Source organism: Antechinus flavipes, chromosome 4, assembly GCF_016432865.1.
Source record: "Antechinus flavipes isolate AdamAnt ecotype Samford, QLD, Australia chromosome 4, AdamAnt_v2, whole genome shotgun sequence".
Taxonomy (NCBI): Eukaryota; Metazoa; Chordata; class Mammalia; order Dasyuromorphia; family Dasyuridae; genus Antechinus; species Antechinus flavipes.
Window position 1 is genome coordinate 85080185 of NC_067401.1, and position 20281 is coordinate 85100465.

At 34.2% G+C, this 20281-nt stretch overlaps 1 protein-coding gene across 1 annotated transcript in view; it reads right to left on the reverse strand.

Annotated features, from left to right (window-relative positions):
- Positions 1 to 20281, reverse strand: part of CATSPERE (catsper channel auxiliary subunit epsilon) — a 202841-nt gene that overhangs the window by 29157 nt on the left and 153403 nt on the right. The window contains 4 exon segments of the mRNA XM_051996564.1: positions 1093 to 1179; positions 7869 to 7968; positions 14461 to 14540; positions 14641 to 14674. Of these exon segments, the coding sequence (XP_051852524.1) occupies positions 1093 to 1179; positions 7869 to 7968; positions 14461 to 14540; positions 14641 to 14674 (301 nt within the window).

Here is a 20281-nt window from a genome sequence, read left to right on the forward strand (position 1 = left end):
AAGCTTAAGTACATTCCTTTGAAGAGGAAACCTGTCAAATTGAATGCGAGTTGGGAGAGTTGCGCCATAATATTGAGGCAGTTGACCCAGATAATTTTGGAAGTTTTTTTAGGTCTAAATCTATGCTACTTGGGAACTCCTTACTTATGACAGATGACAAATAAGAAAACTTGACATAGAAAACCTGTTATGCTGTGGATGTTTTATTATATTGTAAAGGGGATCTAGGGATGGGGGAAGACTTCTGATTCTGTAGGTGTGGCTCCAGTCAGTTCATGGTGAAGACCAACTGTGAAGTGCTATAGGTTACTTTTTGTGAATGACTAAATCTAAACTAAAGGAGTATTATTGTGATTCAGGGAATCATTTCTCAGTGTTTTCAAAATATTCTGTGTTTTCTGAAATATTGCGGAGTTCAACAAAGCAGAGAATCTCAGAATCTTAGACTCAAAAGGACTTTAAAGATCAATTAATGGGCAAATCTTTATTAAGTACTGATTATGTGCTAGGCACTGTGATAAGTCTTGGGGATACAAGCAGATAATAAATAGCCCTTCCATCAATGAATTTACATTCTGATGAAGGTAGAGAATATATACGCCAACAGGTACATAAAGAGTAGATGGAAGATAGACTGAGAAGAAAGGGCACAAGGATCAGGGGGTGGGATGGAGTGGGGATGGGGCTGAGAGAGGGCATCTGCAGAAGGCAATTGATCTGAGACTTAAAGGCAGGAAACGATTCTTAGAGGTGGAAATGAGCAGGAAATCTACGCATGGCAGATAGCTACTATACAGATATAGAAATGGGAGACAGATTGTGGAGGAGCAGTATGTAGATCAATATGACTAGAGTCTTCTTTATTCTAAGTCTGGCTCTCTATCTTTGATGCCATGTTACCTTTGAACATATAATAATATGGCCCAATAACCTGTAAAATGGCAAAGCATTTTAAAGAATATGATTGTTGCTTTAAAAGTATTTATAACTCTAGTTATTTATCAAGTTTTTTAATCTCATAGAAATTTTATAATACTTTAATTTCAAGTATTCCAGTTTTAATAAATAATGTACAATTCTAATTTTTCTTACTTCAGGGCCCCAGACTTTATCTATGGGAAGGTCTTTATTTTCTTTTATCATTGACTTCCATGTCTGTGCTTCATTCACGCAACCAGCCTGTTAAAAAGAGTATTTGCAAAATCAAGATGATTTATTTTCCTGAAAGATTATCAAAGATTATTGGCCCTAGCCTATGTTATTATGATACCTGCACAATTTGTAAGGAGGAATATTTCCATCATTGATCTCAAACTAATATCAAAAAATGGCTTTGCTTTTTAGGAGAAGGAAGGAATGCCATCAAAATCATCATTAAGAGTTAACTTCCTTCACATATTTGGAAAAAAAGAGATAATTTTTCCTATTTTGTCTCTTCAAAAATTAAGTGAAAAAGATGATATACATTACAGACTGAATGTAATTCAGACTGAATTTCCAGGAGAAACCCTTCTTTGATATTAGCTGTGTTTAGATGAGCATCTGGTTAAGTTATTATCAATCCAATTTTAAAAAGTCAATTCTGTGAAAAGAAATTGAGCTAGCTATACAATGTAATGTGACCAAAACAAACAGCTGATAATCTTGACTCTTCAGCTATGCTTTGACTTCATGGAAAGAAGAGAGTAGTTTGCACATCAAAGGTCACATTTGTGCAGAGTTGCAACCAATCCTAGGACAGCCAGGAGGCACACAGAGCACAGGGCCAGAAGTCAGGAACCTCAGACACCCAAGCTGTATGACCCTATGAAGTTATTTAAACTGTTTGTTCCAGTTTTCTCATGTGCAAATGAATTGGAGAAGGAAATGGCACTCAAATTTCTTTGCCAAGAAAACCCCTAGTAGGTAATGAAGAGTCTGACATGCCTGAAAAATAACTACAAAGCAGCCAATCCTTTATCTTTTCCCACCACTCTCATTTCTGATAGGATGAAATAAACTATAGAATGCTCCTTCTCAAGAGCCCCCTAGAGACTTAGTGATACCCCAATGATCCCATCCATTTTTAAAAATAAAGCTTAGATAAAAGAAAGCACATATTTTGGAATTATGATAGGACCTTATGAGCCAGAACAGCTGTGTTTATAGGTGACTATATAGTGAGATTTGAATAGTACTTGAAATACTTTATCTCAAAATAAATCCATTATTAGCATGTCACAGTACTTTGGGTTAAAGTATTATGTCTCTAAGAATTCCCTTTCAAAATGTAAATATTCCTCTGAGAGGTAAGACATGAGGGAATCATCAAATTTTTACTGTTGTTATTGTTGTTAATGAAGCAGCTTGGTGATAGAGTCAGGACAACCTGAATTCAATTCCTGCCTTGGACCTTTACTAGCTGGTGTATCTCTGGAAAGTAATTACTCATTAATAAAGTGGAGGTGTTAATAACGGCAACAAGCTCCCAGGGTTGTTGTAAAGTTAAAATAAGAAAATACTTACCAAGGTGCTTTGTAAACCATATAAATGTTAGTTTTTATTAATATTTTAACATTTTAGCATGAGTAGGCTGCGAGATTGCTTTTAGTTAGCTACCATTTTGGAAAATAAGGCCTGATACATGAAATGTAGTGCAGATAAAAAATTTTAAATCCAGCAAATCAAATCAAATCAAATCAAGAACTACCTTAAGCAAGATGATGTTATGAACTAGACCTGACTCAGCCAGTCCCCAGCAATTTAAGGTTTGATATTGGAACAAAATGATATACTTACAGGTCAATAAAAAGTTAACAAAATGACATCTACCTAGTCATAGCAAATGGATATTCAACAAGAATAGGTACTGAGGACACCTTATCTTTATTCAGGTCAAGGAAACTCCCTTGTCAGTTAACCACTGTGATCCACCAGTCAAACTTCCAAACCCATTCCGCTTCCCTGACTCCCGATTGTTTTCCTCACTGCCTCTAGGTCTTCATAGCTACTTTTAACTCAGCTGATGAGAAAGTAACATCAAAAATCTGAGCTCTCAATGTTTTGAGTCAACCAAACTGGAGTATGTCTCAAAATCTTTTTGGAAAAAACCAGACTACTCTACATGAGAGATAGGTTTAGTCATTATCTTTACCATAGGTGCTATGGAAGATAAAATGAAGTGAAGAAGACATTGTCTTTATTCTCAAAGACTTCATAGTATAGTTAATTTTGGAAGGGAGAAAATGTGCAGAACACAGGTTGCTATCAACAGAAGGCAGCCTTGGATCAGCCCCTAACGGGGACAAAGCATTGGGTTCTTGGGAAGGAAGCCATCTCTCAAAGGAGATAAAGTTTGGTGAAAATACTTTTGATTTGTTGGAAAATGAGACATGGACATCCAAGAATGAAAAGGTTGAAAAAAGAGAATATAAGGCTCCCAAGCTAATACTAAGCCAAAAGGAGTTTGATACATGGATAGGGTAATGTTTGATACTAGGAAATTATTTTTTACATTTTATTTTATTTTTTATTACATTTAAACGAATTTTAAAAACATTGTCATAAAAATTTGAGCTCCAAATTCTTTCCTTCCCTCCACTTCTTTTCCCTGAGAAGACAATCAATTTAATTTAATTTATACATGAACAGCCCTGCTGAACATTTCCATATTAGCCTTGTTGCAAAAAAAAAAGGGAACAAAAAGTTAAAAAATGCCTCAATCTGCATTCATACTTCAACAATTCTTTCTCTGAAGGTGGATAGCATTTTTCATTATGAATCATTTATAATTGTCTTGGATCATTGTATTTCTGAGAAAAGCTAAGTCTTTCATAATTGATCACTTTACAAAATTGCTGTTACTGTGCAAAGTTCCCCTAGTTCTGCTCACTTCACTTTGCATCAGTCCATACAAGTCTTTTTGGATTTTTCTGAAAGCATCTTGCTTATTTCTTATAGCTTTTTCATCTCAATCACATACTAGAATTTGTTCAGCCATCTTCCCAATGACGGGCATCTCCTTATTTTCCAGTTCTTTGCTACCACCAAAAGAACTGCTAGAAATTTTTGTACCCATGAGACTGGTTTTTTTTTTTTAATCCCTTTGAGCTACAGATCTATTGCTGGGCAAAGGATATTCACAATTTTATACATTCTTTTGTACATAAGTTTCAAGTTGCTCTCCAGAATGATTATTTGTAGGAAATTTGTAGTCCAAGGACTGGACCCAGAGATATAGAAACAACTGGGCTATACTCTCTAGGATCTTGAAAATTAAGGCTTCATTACAGAATTGTACAATTAGAAGGAATAATTGGGAAAATGGATAAAAATAGTCACCATTGCAAGGAACTTTACCTTCTATCACCCATATATCACCAGACTAGCTCTTTTCCATACCTGGTAAAGTTTTGTTTGTTTGGTTTGTTTATTTTACTATAAGAGAAGCAGAAATTGGAACTGGGCACTTTTGGTGCTCATTTATATCATTGCCAATCAAAGATCTAAACATTGCCTTCTTAGCAAATCGACTGACTAAAAGTGTATTGAAATTGTCCATAAAATAATCAGGTTACCTCAACTGATGTTTGTTGCTATATAAATAGTTTCTCCCAAATGACTGAAAATTATGATAATGCAATTCAGTATTTCATCTTTGTCACATAAACTACTGGAATCAGAAGATACAGAAGATTGGGTAAATTTTCAACCGAATAAAAATTGTATTCCCAGCTGATTTACCTAGGATTTACAGGTTGTTTATTTCATGTTTTTGTTTTTGTTGTTATTGTGGATAGATCATTAAAAAAGCTAAAAAAAGTCAGCATTTTGTTGCCCTGTGGCAGAAATATATATAATAAAGGCCAAATTTAGAATGAAGAAGTTAAGGACAAGATGCAGACTCTCCTTCCCATCTTCTTCAATCCCATCCACCAAGATCTTTTGCTATTACATCCAGGTTAAGTTGCATGACAGCCAGCTCCACACAGCTCTTTGTTAGTTTTGTTGGAATCTCCCCAAAAAAGATTTGAAGGGATGCAGACTAATAATCAAGGATTTCACAGGTGATAAAAATGAATTTTTCAGTGGCACATGAGATATTTAAGTAGGACTAGAGACTTTGAGCCAGTATCCAAAGAACAGTTAAAAACATAGAAACTAGAACCTGTTTGTTTGGATGCAATTGCCATGGCCTTAAATTATATGGTGTTAAAAAGCTTTAGCTCTCTGTTGCTAGGAAGAAGATCTTTAGTTGTTATATTCCATTAGATGGTAGCAGAGAGCAGGATGAGAGATCAAAGAGTATTCTAGGGTACACATTATTAGTAGCATATTAGCTCTATATTTATATTTACATATATATAATTATATACATACATATACATATATATATATAAAACACAACATATAGCATATGATAGTAAAAAGCTTAGGAAACACTGGCACTAGAAACAAATGGAAATACTCAGCACAGATGACCCAGCAGAGAGTAGAGATGGTACAATTCCCAAAGAAGAATCAAGACAAAATGCCTAGTATTGAGAAAAGAGTAACACTGTTATATCACCAGAAAATATTAGAGATACCTCATCAGCAGATGAGTTTACCTGATCACTCATGCCTGCTACGCCAGACATTTGTGTTTCCCTCATCATATCCCTTCAAACAAATCATAATTAACAAATGATGCTATTGCTTATGAACATTTTGCAATTTTTGAAGATTATGTAGTATAAATTTTCATTTCACTTCCTCAAGCATAGATTTCACATTTTTCATGGCCATTTTGGCCGTTTTAGTCAGATGATGTCTATTTCACATCAGTTCTATGTTGTTTTTTTTAAAATTAACTCAAATGTCTTCAATCATCCTGTGCAGCTTTTACAATTGCAGAGTGAAATGCCTTAGCAAGCATTAATAGTATTTCATGTGCCATCAGTTAATGACTAATATAATAATCCACTTCACTTTCATCATTCTTTCAATAAAAGGGTACTATCAGAGAAAGAAAACTGAAGTCACACTTTCACTTGCTGTGGTAGAGCACATTTGATAGCTCATACAATTGCTCTCACCATTGTTCATTGAAGGGCAACCAAAGCTAATAGAGTCATCAGAGATTGGTTTGATGTAACAAAGTATTTATTCACTGATGTCTCACATCTGATGTTCCAGATTGTCAGCTTCCCTTTCACATGACAGAAGCCTGGGGGATGAGAACTGCCTTCATCCTTTCTATGAATATCACCATGACTAGACTTACGTGACTTACAAGATTGGGTATCTCAGTCACATTAATTTTCCCTGATCAGTGTGTGTTAAACTTGATGTTGTTTGGTGCATTTAATTGTCTTTGATTGGCATATCTGATTTAGCACCAGCCAGAAGAAGTTTGGTATCAATCCCTACTTGAATCAAGCTTCACAAACATAATGTTCCTTATCATTTTTCAACATTCAGTTTTAAATATTTTTTGTGATATAATTTCTGAAGTTGGTATCGATTCCTACTTGAAATCAAGCTTCATAAATATAATGTTATTGCTTATGGATGAATAACAGTCAAGCACCAGTAAGTGTCTGTTAGATATGAATTTAGGCTTTTTTGACTCCAAGTAAAGCATTCATTCTAAATACTGTGCTACCAGCTATCTCATTTCTCTTCTTTTGAGCTGTGCTTGTTCCTTATCATTTTTCAACATTCAGTTTTAAATATTTTTGTGATATAATTTTCATGTACATTCCTGTAACCACTGCATATATTGTTTTAATGGTACTGTGGACTTCATTCTGCATCAGTTAATGTAGATCTCCCATGCCTCTCTGTAGTCATATTCATAATTCCTTGGAACATAGTCATATTCATGTGCCACAATTTATTTAGCCATGTTCATAATTCCTTGCAACATAGTCATATTCCAGTATATTCATGTACCACAATTTGTTTAGAAAGTATCTATTTCTAATTCTTTGTTATCACAAAAAGTATTGTTATAAAAATTTTGGTGTGTACAGGGACTTTTATTCAAAGGCCTCCTTGGGGGTATAAGTAATGGTATATAGGGTCAAAAAGTATAGACATTTTGCTTGTTCAATTCCTAACTGATTTCCATAATGGCCATATAGATTCATAGCTCAAACAACAATGAACTAATATTCCTATCTTCTAACAACTACTCCAACAGTTACTTTTTCTCTCTTTTATCATTCTTATCAATAAGATAATATATTGATATGTATCAATATAATGAGAGAGACAACATGAAAACAACCATGTACAAACAAGATAAGGTAGAGGAAAATCGGCAGGAAGAAGGTACATTTTTAGTCACCAAAGCTCTTGAATAGCTTTGGTAAGTTGGAGAGCATCTACCATTCAATCTGATAAAAGTTCTTAAATTAATTTCATGTGAGAATCAGTTGAAGGAACTAAAGATATATGTCTGAAGAAAATTCTCAGAGAATACCAGTCTTCAAATATTTAAGGAGGCTATGCTATGGAAGAGGGATTAGATTATCCTTCTTGTCCCTAGAGGTTAAAGCTAGAAATAATGAGTAGATTTTTTTCCCTTAAAGATTGGATCTCTCATACTTTTCAGAAGGACAGAAGTAGATGGGCTATTAACAGGTTTGCTTCTCATGCAACATGATGTTCCATGCCCCTAGGGGCTCTGCACAATGATGCTAAACTGGAGCTTGCAGCCAATTGGCTTCATTTACTATGCCTCAGAACTCTTGGGCTCAAATGATCTCTTAATCACAACCTTCTCATTAGCAGAGATTACAACCATGGCTACCAGCCATGTTCAAAATATGTTATAAACTTAAAAGTGAAAAACCTAGTCAAACTATATAACTTAATGACATGCAAATGGAAAAAATACTTACACTATGCATAGTTATGGTATAGCTGAAATCGATTCTTTCATGTATCTCCCAGATAATAAAATTTGCTGTAACATCTTCAACGAATTCATCATCATCATATCTGAAAGAAATAATAATAACTTAATGCTTAGTAATGTCAACCTTGGGTAGGTGAGTTTCTTCAATTGTCAGCAGTTCTATACAATTCACAAAAATCTCAAAATGGACATTAGTGGTTATTAGGGGGAAACTGTATTTTGTGATTGTGTGTAATGATTAGAGTGGATCATGGACAAAAGAGAGAAAAGTTGGACATTCAAATGGTGGGTGGACTTGTGTCTTGAAGGGAGGTGTGTAGTTAGCCTTAGTACCATTGGACATGTTTCCTTAGTCCTTTTATCCAGAGGAACTATGAGATCAATAGATGTGGGTGAGACAGTCCCTCACACCTACTATTTATTTTTCTTCTAACCAAACCAAACAGAATCAGTAAACAGTTCCTTTCTAATATCAAAGCAGAAGTCCTTCCTAATCCCTCTTACAGCAGTCCATCCCACTTTTGGACATATCTAATTGTTAGTAAGTTTTTCCTGATATCAAGATTGGCCTCTCTAAATTCTACTCATTATTTCTAGCTTTGCCCTCTAGGGACAAGAAGGATAATCTAATCCCTCTTCCATGGCATAGCCTCCTTAAATATTTGAAGACTGGTATTCCCTGAGAATTTTCTTCATACTTATATATCTTTAGTTCCTTCAACTGATTCTCACATGAAATTAATTTAAGAACTTTTATCAGATTGAATGGTAGATGCTCTCCAACTTACCAAAGCTATTCAAGAGCTTTGGTGACTAAAAATGTACCTTCTTTCTGCTGATTTTCCTCTACCTTATCTTGTTTGTATATGGTTGTTTTCATGTTGTCTCTCTCATTATATTGTAAACATCTTGAGGATATTTTTCTTTGTATCCATAAGTTCTTCTCACAATGCCTGGGACATAGTAGGTGCTTAATAAATGTTTCTTCACTGACTGGCAGTATGACAGATGTGGTCAGATCAGAGCAGAGTACAGGACTCTCATCTACTAAAATTCCTTGAAGTTGAGCCTTCCTTATACAGATTATCCTCACCTGTTTGAGTGCCACATCAACACTGTTGGGTCATTGAACTTGTAATTCACCCAAACTCCCAGATCAATTTTTGGTATGCAAAGTAACTTAATGTTGATTTCTATTTTCTTATAAAATTTTCTTGGTGGCAGGAGTTATCCTATACTTTTCTATGTATTCCCAGCATTTAGCCCAGTGAATGGTACATAGTAGATGTTTAATAATGGGTAAAAGACTGGGCTGGGAGTCAGGAAGATCTGAGTTTAAATCCAGTCATAGACACTTACCAGCTGTGTGATTCTGGGTAAGTCACTTAACCCTGTTTGTATCAGTTCCTCATCTGTAAATGAACTGGAGAATAAAATGGTAAACTGCTCCAGTATCTTTGTCAAAAAAACCCCCAAATGGGGCCACAAAGAGTTGGACATAACTGAAAATGACTGAACAATGACAATATTTATAGGTTTCATCAATAAATTTCAAACTCCTAAATATTCTGTGACAAATTTAATTTTGGAAATGTTGTTCTAGAAAATGAAATATTCTGTGATCCATATGCTTTTAATTATTACAAATCTTTATCAATTAAAATAAGTTTGTATTGGGTGACTGCATTAGAAATGATCCACTCATTGTTGATAACATGCTTTAGAAAAACTCCACTTAGCATGACCCCTATGCAAGGATTTTAGGAGTCTGGTTCCCTTGCAGTACATACACATCTAGTACTTTCTCAAATTTCCCTTTTGTTACAAACAAAAGACAAAAGGTAGAGAGAACAAATTATTTTTATATGTGATTTGTGAGAAAGGTGAAAAAGGTTTGTAAGGAGGAACCAAAGGAAACGGTAGATAGAAAAGTCTATTCAATAAGGATTATATTATAATGATAAAATTTTAAGATTACCTATTTTTGGTCTCCTGTATATTCCATTCCATCTTCAGCACAGGCTGTCACCAATGACTGGAATGTACTTCCTTTTTTACCTTTGACTTAATAGAATTCCTAGCTTTCTTCAAAGCTTAACTCAAATGCTCTTTCCTGTATATATTTTGTATATATTTTGCATTGATTTTTCTTTATGTAAGTTGTTTCTCAAAGTTCTTTGACAGTAAGGACTATCTCATTTTTGTCTTTGTGTTTTTAACCCTTAACTATTATGCACAAAGTAATTTCAGAAGAGGAAGGTATTAATAAATGGAAGACTCAAAATAGATTCTTACAGCTCTAAATCTATGAGCTTATATTGCTATGATTTTTAGAAAAGAAGTAGGTATGAAATGGAAGCTAATGAGTTCATGATGAGTTTGAGATGCCTGTGGGATATCTAACTTGAGATGTCCAAAAGTCATTTGTTAATGTGGGACTGATACTAGAGATGGATGTAGAGAGCTGGGTTTCATCTACATTAGGACAAGTAATTGGAATAAATGATTTCCCTTGCCCTCATATATCCAAACAGTTGTCAAATATTGTCATTTCTACTTGCACACATATAATATATATATATATTGTTCTCTTTATTGACAAGCTACCATTCTGGATAAGGTTTAAATAAGTTAAAGCTTCTTAAAATTGTGGGTTGCAACCCCAAATGACGTCAAGTAACTGAATATGAGGATCACAAAAAAGTTGGCAGCAGTAAAAGATTTCTGAATGCCATGGCAAAATCAAACATGCAATGAATTTAAGGTGTTTCTAGCAGTGCTTGCTCATGTTGCATTATGTGATTTCACTGTAGCCTTGGTTCTAAACACACAGCATGCACACTTTATACTGTGCATGTATTAACACTGCCAGAAACAGATTTAGGGTGGGGTCAAATTCCTTGAGCAAAAAGGGCTTGCGAGTGGAATTTTTTTTTTTTTTTTTTTTTGGCTGAGGCAATTGGGGTTAAGTGACTCACTCAAGGTCACATAGCTAGGAAGTGTTAAGTGTCTGAGGTCAGATTTGAACTCAGGGCTAGTGCTCTATCCACTGTGCCACCTAGCTACCCCAAAAAGGGGGCTTTTAAGAAGACTTGATATAGATGATCTTCATCTCTCACTCCATTCCTAATGCATTCATTTTTGTAATGTCCTTCTTATAGAAGTCTATCTTTTTTTCATTTATGTGAAATGTGATTTGGAGTTGTAAATTGATTTAATTTTTTTTAATCTTATTTCAGTTTTCATTTGATTTTCCAACTTCATTTTCCCCTTCTTTTGATCCTGACTGCCTGCATATATTGCATTGTAAAGATCTGAGTTTTGCCCGCAGTATTTCTTGGTGACTTAAATTTGAAATTTCTTTCTGTCATTTAGCCTGTGGATTCTATTGGAAAATTAAATAAAGTATCCACTCACTAATAGTTCTGAGAAATTTTCTTATGTAAAATATTCTTATATCATATGTCTGTTTTTAGAATTTTTTCTTTCATTTTACTTTTCTTTTTTCATTTCTGCATATTCTATTGACAAAAATTTACATAACTTCAGTGTTAGAAGGAATTTCACTGACCATTTACTAAAGTCTTTACATGAAAAAAAAAATCCTCTCTACAGTATGCTTGACAACTTGTCATTTACCCTTTATTCAAAAATTTCAAGTAAGGGCAAGTCACCACTTCAAAGCAGCACATTCCACTTTTTGCTAGTTTTACTTATTAGGAATTTTTCATCAAATAAAGTGTAAATGTACTTCTTTATAACTTACATCTACTTCTATTTCTTATATCTGGGGCAAAACAGAATAAGTTTAATCCAGGTTTTATATGGAACTATTTTGTAGAAGCTGAATTTGACTATAGGTGTATTTTAAAATATTGCAATGGACTACAAATGTAAGACCCTCCCCCTTAAATAGTTCCTAGTCATGTTTTAAATACCTGAAATCATGTGATTTCCCCAAATGACTATATTCTATGATTTCTATTTCAGAATGTTGCTTGCCACAGAATGCTGCCTGTTGGCTTTTACATCTATCTGTAGCCCATCATAAATATCTGCTTTTTGATCACTCAGAGAGATAATTTCCTTAAGTTCTCTCCTTTGTGTGCTAATTTTTTTTTCTTTTCTTCTTCCTCTTCTTTCTTTCTCCCTCTCCCTCTTTCTTTCCTCTCTTTCTTTTTTTTTTTTTTTCTCTGTCTCACCCTGTACATTTATGGTTTCTCTCTTTTTCCCTGTATATTTTTTCCTCTTGATCTTTTTTTCCTTTCCTATTTTTGTTATTTGTTGTTGTTATTTTACTCTATTTGGCACTTTTCTGCTATTTTGAGTAAATGGAGGTGAATTTGGTCTTAGATTCAATCTCTCCAGTTTATGTTGTGGAAAGCATACCAATCTTAAGGATTAATGTTTAGGTTGAAATTCTAATTCTGCCAACTAGCATTTATTTAACTATTGAAGTTTGCCATGTGCTTTACATACATTATCTTATTTGAACTTCATAATAACCCTGTGATGTTGGTGCTTTTATTATCCTGATTGCATAGATGAGGACAATCAAACTCCAACTACAGTGCGCAACACTGTGCCACAGAGCATTTACTATCTGTTTGATCTTGGGCAAGAGACTCTTAGGTCCTTTTCAACTCTAGATGCATAACCTTGTGGCTGTAGGATAAATAAAAGGATTGGACTCTATAGTCTCTCCTAATTATTAAGCTATGATCCTCTCAAGAATTTTGCTTAAAATTGAGCAGCAAGTTTAATTAAGACAGCCCTAGGTTTTACTTATTGACTGTAATATTAAAAGGAATAGGGACTTGTGGTGTTCTCTTCTTTTTAAAAATATGATCATTCTCTGTGGAGCAGATTTCTCGGGGTGGGGGTGGGGGTGGGGTTTCTGGAGGCAGTCTTAGTTTCAGTTACAAGTAATAATCACCCAGGAGTTAAAGTCCAGTCCTTTTTATTGTCTCTTCCAAAATAGCCCGGTTAGTTTTCTTAGAGGCCTATCTCCCTCCTTGGTTCTGAGCTCTTGCAGCTCTCTCTTAATCTCCAATTTCAATCTCTTCAACTGACTCCTCTACTGACTCAGCTCCTTTTATGCTCTTTTAGAGGTGTAACTCAAAGATTGACTCCTCCTTCGAGAGTGGGATTGTGGGAGGTGTAACTTGTGAATCTCCCGGACTTGTGAACTCTAATGTGTAAACGCTAATGTATAAACTCTCTTAAAGGTGTGAGCTCTAATGTGTGAACCAATTACCTAAGCATTGTTTCTATCAATTCTAGTGAATTAACACTTTGTAAGGATTCTAACAAGGACTGTATAATAAAATCTTTATAGAATTATTCTAAAGTTTATTGGATAGTTGAATTACTAAAAGATTGCTGGGTAGTTTTGTGATTAATTCACTGCTTATTTAATATGTCCAAGACATTGTAGATATCTGTAGCAGAAGGAGTTTTGGATTTGGGGTCAAAAAGCCTTCCTTTGAATCCTGGCCCTACCTTTTACGCCTTTAGAATCTTGAGCAAATAATTTCATTTCTCAATACTTTGGTTTCTTCATCTACAAATAAGGATGAAGCAGCTAACTTCTTATTCTTTATAGCTTCAATATACTCAATATACTCCAAAAATGCCATCTTTTCACTTCTCTTGTTTGAAGGACAAAAAGGCTTTAAGTTACTGGGAGTAGCATTTAATAAAAAAAGTAAATTAATGATCTCTGAATTTAACGTGGTCTTGGAGGATGATTGAAAATGATGAACATTATTATTAGTGACAATGATGTATTTTCTCTTCATAGCAGTGCCATTTAGAATGAATTACAAATGTCATAAAAATAAAAGATTGAAATAAATTATATTATTCATTAAATTTGTTTATTTTACCAGTGTATACAGACTAGCTAAAAAGAACCAGGAAAATCTAGGGTAAAAGTTCATATATCACTTACTAGTACCAATAAATAATGTTATTTGTAGTTCCTAATTTCAATAATTAGGTATCCTATCAACTGAAATGATATCTGTAAAATACTGAGCACTTCATTTGGAACAAAATAGATATTTAATAAATGTTTCATTTCCTCCTCCTTCCTTCCTCTAATCAATAGACAATTCACAAATCATTTACCAACGTTTGTGTTTAATGAAATACCTCACAAAGAAATTAAAACAACATTGCCTGGAATCTCCTTGTGTTCTTAGAGAGGACCCAGTAATGCAAATCTAAATTTCTAACTCTCCCTAATAGCTGGTGAAAGTCCAGGGTCATTGTAAAAGCACAGATGAAATTGTAACTGTTACATTTACTCTAAGTTATCTGTTGAACACCAATAACTAAGTTTTCCAGGGAAGAGAAGGAAGAATTTTGACAATGACCCTGAAAATCAGAATTTAAAGCAAAACAAAGGGACCATTATCAATGACCTAACAAATGGCCTTGGTGAAGTTCTCAGTGAAAACAAACACACAAGAAAATATTTCTGACCCATGATTGTTAATTAGCACTGTTTTAAATCCTATGATTTAAAAAAAAATAAGATAAATGGAAAAATGTTTTGGGGTGTTACTTACAATTGAAGGACAGGGTGGAATTTTTCCATCATATAAATGTGCAAAGGGCAGCCATATTCACTAACATTATAATTTATAAGCTAGACAAGAAAGAAAAATATTTGTGTTTTGTTTTTGTTTTTTTTTTTTTTTTTTTTTTTGTATTTGACTTATGGACAAAAAAGTTAATCACTTTCTTACCTTGTTTTTAGGTGGGTTGCCCCTCAAATATTCCCTAATAAAAAAGAGACATTTAAAAAGTTTTACCCATTAAAATAATTTATTTCTGGTCTAAAATATTTAATTTTCATAATTTCACTATGCAAACAAATAAGAATCTCATCTTTTTACTATTATTTAGGATGAAGCAGATTGAATTAAAACTAAGGATTGCAAACCTCATTTTGCAGTCTTAAGGGATATTTGGAAATATAGTTTTTTACTTTAATAAAAACATACTTTTTTGTTGCTGAATGATAATTTTCAAGAAACAAAAATAGAATGTTAAATCCATAGGATAACTGGGAAATCACTGACTTATGTATCATCTTTTCAAGCTAAGACCAAATGAGACAGCATGGTGTAATGAACAGTTGGCTAGCCTTAGAGTCAGGAAGACCAAAATTCAAATTCAATTTCCTCCAACACAATAGTTATATGACTATGGGAAAATCACCCAACATCTCAGTGCTCTGGAGATGGGAATTTATAGGTTATCTACTTAGGTGAAGGAAGTTGTACTCAGAACCCTTTAGGGGTGATTCAGGCCATAGAATTGTTTTTTCATTGGACTAAAGTGGCAGTGGGATTCAGCAGCCTCCTCTGTGTCTGAGCAGCCTTATTTAAAAGCTGTACTGCTCACCTCTTGAAATGAGGAAAAGGCTAGAAAAGATTCTCCAAAAATTGTTCTCTTTATCTAACTTAAACTTGGCTTGCTTACTGCAGCAGACTGGGATCCACCCTATGATTAAAATACAAAAATATACAAAAACTTTTGTGAAGATAATTCCACTTAACCATTGGGCAACATGAGATCTAATAGAACTGAAAGATGAACAGCTCTCATTGTAAGAGAACTACTTGTTTGTTTTATCACCTTCATATCACCAATACTGTTTTCTATCTACCTAAACTCAATAAAATTTCATGGATGTGCCCATGTAGCAAACACTGGCATTTAATAGATTGTGTCATTGTAAGGAGAAGAAATAGGGTATGAGAGATGAAAGAAATACGTAGTACAGAATGTTGGACTGATCATAGATGGTTTCTCTCCAAGCTAAAACATTAACATTCCACAAAAGTGGTAGCACCAAGGCAAGATGACTACCAGAAGAATTAATGTCAATAGATTAGAGCATTTGGTAGCATGAACAGTTTGTTGCTATCTTAGAGGGAAATCTGAGTCAACATATGGTTGGCATCAGTGGAGAAGGAGTGGATAGCTTCAGAGATTTGGTGTACAGCACTGTCTTTACTCATCTGGGCCAGAAAATTCACAACAAATATTGGTTTAAAAAAAATAAGGAAATTCAGAAGCTGCTAAATAAAAAATGAGTATCCCACAGGATCTATCAGTAGGAAAGTTCATCTACCTCTTAAGGTAGCATTTAACTCTGTCAAAAGTAGAGAGATGCAGAATTCTTAGCTCAGTAAGAAAACAGATGAAAATCAATTCTGTGCTGATAGTAAAGTACTCTTATGATGCCCTGAAGACTATTTATAGTCCAAAGATCTATGATATATCTCACTTCCTCAGCGCTGATGTAATTAGGAATAACAACATTTTCCTGGATAGATGGACTCTTTTAAATAGACCATTTTCAATGCTCATTGATTATATACCTTAGGTTGAAGTCAAGCCATCTCTTGCAGAATTTCCAACTAAAGAGGTTTTGAATGTCATTAGGCTCCTCTTGTGTGGCAAAGAATCTTGTGGTGATTCTATTCTACCTGAGATTTATAAGGCAAAGTTCCACTGATCATACAAAAGTTGATGGAAATTTTCTCAGTTATATGGCAAGAGAAGGAAATTCCCTAGAAGTTCAATAATTTCTCCATTGTCCATCTGTATAAAGGAAAAGAAGTTGTCCTCTGTCCGTGTGTGTGAGTGTGTGTGTGTATGTGTATGTATGTGTCTTTGTTTTAGTTACTGCCAGCAAGATTCTTGTCAGTGTCCTTCTTCATAAGATTATCCTTCACCTGGAAGATAGCCATTTACCCAAGAGCCAGTATGGTTTAGAAAGCCTGAGGAATATTGATAAGAAATTTGCTGCTTTATTACTCCAGGAGAAATACATGCATTTGCCTAAAAGACTATATTATAGGGAACTTACATAAGCAAGAAGCTTATACAGAGGCCAGAAGATGGTCTCAAGATCTCTCTGAAGAATTTTGAAATTGGTTATGAAACATGGGAGATGCTGGCCTAGTACTTCCCAGCATGATAGGCCCACATCAAAGAAAGAGTTATGTTCTATAAGCAAAGTAGAATTACAATAATTATAAAGAAATGTGAGATGTACAAATTTAGAGACATCTCCATTCCAAATAGTCATGTGGACTTTCTTTGCCCAATCTCTGACAGAACCTTCTGACCTTGTATTGATTGGTCTGATTAGTCACAGTCAGACATACTGTGTCTTTACTCCAATGTAGTGATGTCATTTTGGTCCTCTTTGAGCATCAAGGACAACCACCATCACCAATGAGTTAAGGGACCAAGGAAGTGGTGATTTGATTGTTACATGGGACTCTTTGGTCATCTTGTCTAATGGTACTCATAATGCTGTTCAATCATTTCAGCTCTGTCTGATTCTTTATGGTCCCATTTGAGGTTTTCTTTTCAAAGATACTGTAGTAGTTTTCAATTTCCTTCTCTAGATCATTTTACAGATGAGGAAACTGAGGCAAAGAGAGCTAAGTGATATGCCTAAGGTCATCCAACTAGTAAGTGTGTGAGGTCACATTTGAACTTAGGTCTTCCTGACTCTAGCTCCAGCCCTCTATCCTCTCTGTTACTTAGCTAGTTATGATAACTATATACAAAACTTCATGATGAAGATAATTGTAGATAATGTACCAACCCTTGTTGAAGATAATTGTAGTGAAGAAAACTAAAATTTCCCTTTCCTTTGTTGGAAACTCTTCTCTTTTGGCATTAGCACCTATGTTAAGAGGAAGAAACTTCTGTCCCTTTTTTTTGTGGAAAGTTGCAACAAAGAGCCTTGGATAATACATATATGTAGAGCCAAGATGTTCTAAAGGAAGACAGAATGTCTTTTCAAATCCCAAGACTTAGATGGTGGTCCAAGAGATGAAGCAGCATATTTGTCTGGGTAGTGGAGAAAGAAGGAGATAAACACCTAAGAATTTGTCATAATCCATTTCAAAATGGAAGTCAGATTTTTATTGATCAATCCTCAAAGAGTAGGGATATTTTCACAGACACCCAGAATGATCCTGGTAAAAGAGGGTTTTGTGACCCAGTGTAAAACAACCTTCATATTTCAATGGATCTTATTTTTGTAGGTCTCCCTCCATTGATATAGAGTGTAATCCTGCCATACTTTCTCATAACTCTTGTCTATGTTCTCCTCTAAATCTTTTACAAAAAGACTAGGTAATGTTCTGTGAGCTTCCTTACAGATTTCTGGGTACTTCATATGTTTATTGTTATAATTGCTATTGTTTAATATTACATGAATGTCCCATTTTCTTTTTTCAGCATACATCTTCCTAATGACATCCACAATCCTCTCTTTTTTGCACAATTCTTTACTGGTGAAATAATGAAATCTACCATCCACCACAGGCCTCTTCACATTCCTTTGGATGCCCAGAAATCTGAATTCTTTGGAGACTATGCATCTACATAGTATAATTAGAAGAACATCAGTGTTAAAAAATGGTTCTTTGTCTCAAATGGAGTCTTGGGTTTATTAAAAACACTGAACAATTTCCAAATGCAATCTAGCTTGCTTTTCTCTTATATTAAGTTCTAGGTTTCCCACCTATGGTATTATTTCAACATAAACGTATCTATGGACTAGCCAACTGCATATCATTTTCTAGCTAGCAAGGCACTCTTCATCTACTTGTTTTTCCTATATGCATAATTAGATCAAATAGATTAGACTTGCAGTCTAGAAAATCCAAATTTGAACGCTGCCTCAGACACTTATTAGCTATATGACTTTCACTTCTCTAAACTTCCAGTTTCCCTCTCAGTAGAATGGGGACAATAATAACTCCTATTACACAGAGTTGTTATGATCATAAAATGAGATAATGGATATAGAATGCTTTGCAAATTTTAAAGTGATATTTAAATAATATTGCTAAATAATTTAATCATATTTTTATTTATATCTTTTGTTTCTATATAACTCTCTTTTTGAATATATGACTTATCCTGTGACAAAAATTAAAGAGCTTCTTTCTCATTATGCTAATTTTCCCTACCAAGGACATTAATTGTTGCTTTGGGTCTCACAAAACAAAAATGGCTAATGTGATTTTTAATATCCCAAATTAGAAAGACAATAGCAAAAACTCATTACCCTTGCCAAAATCAAGTCACTGAGCTCAGATGAACTCTGTCCTCAAGTAATGAAACCATGTGCAAATGTGGTGGCCAAGCCACTGTCAATGGTATCTCAAAAAAGAGTGGAAAATGAGAGACATATTGCAGATGGAAAAAGAGCAAATACTGTCTCTACTTCCCCAGAGGTCAAGAATAGATAGAGATTGAAAATTATAGACCATTGAGTTTGACTTTGAGTCATGGAAAAGTTCTAGAATTTATTTATAAAGAGACATTAGTGAACAACTTAAAAGGAGATGATCACAAAGAACCAGCATGGTTTCATCAAGAAGACGTCATGTCAGAAAAACCTCATTTCTCTTTTTGGCAGCATTACTAACCCAGCAGATCAGGATAATATTGTACATATGTTTATCTACTTCTTAGCCAAGTATTTTAGAGATTATCTGCTCTGTTTTGTGGGAAAAGTGGAGAGAGTTGAAGAAAGTGATAAAAAACAATTAGATGGATTGGGAACTCATTTAATATTTGGATTCAAAGAATTAGTTACTCATGTTTCAAGGTCAGTAAGGAAAGAGATCTCAAGGTCTTCATAGCTTTGTAAATTTAGCTCTTTTATAATCCAAGATCCAAACAACTATAGAATCATGACTCTTCTTTGAAACATCTTTAAGTTAAAGTATTTATGTTTCCATTTCCAAAATTATCATTTTAGGATTGCTTTAATACCTTCTTAATTGGTCTACCTCCAAATATCATTTTAGTTCATAAGCATAATTCACCCATACTCTAATACTGTAACACTCTACTACTCCAATAGATGATGTCATAGATATAAATATCCTATGCCTGAGGATTTGGTGCAATCTTCATCTATGTTTTTCCATAACCTTGTACTGGTGGTTCCACCTAATATACTGGGAATTTTTCCAAATGTTGTGAGGATACAATCAGAACTGATTAGCTTCTCATTCATAACTCTTATCCTGAATACAAGTCATTATCTTTTTCAATAATACATTATTTTGATGATATTTGCACTGCTTTCACATACAATTTCTTGTATGCAATGTATTCTAGTTTATGTGCATTTTCATTATCTTTTAAATGGAAGTTCATGAGCTATTATTTTGTTTTATTTTGCAAGTTTTTAATATTTTTATTTAGAGTTATGTGTTGCAAATTCTGTCCTTCTCTCCCTCCACTCCCCCTTCCCCCCAAAGGATTTAACAATTGGACATAGGTAAAACATTTCCATATTAGTCATTTTGTTTAAGAAGTTTCAAATGAAAGAAA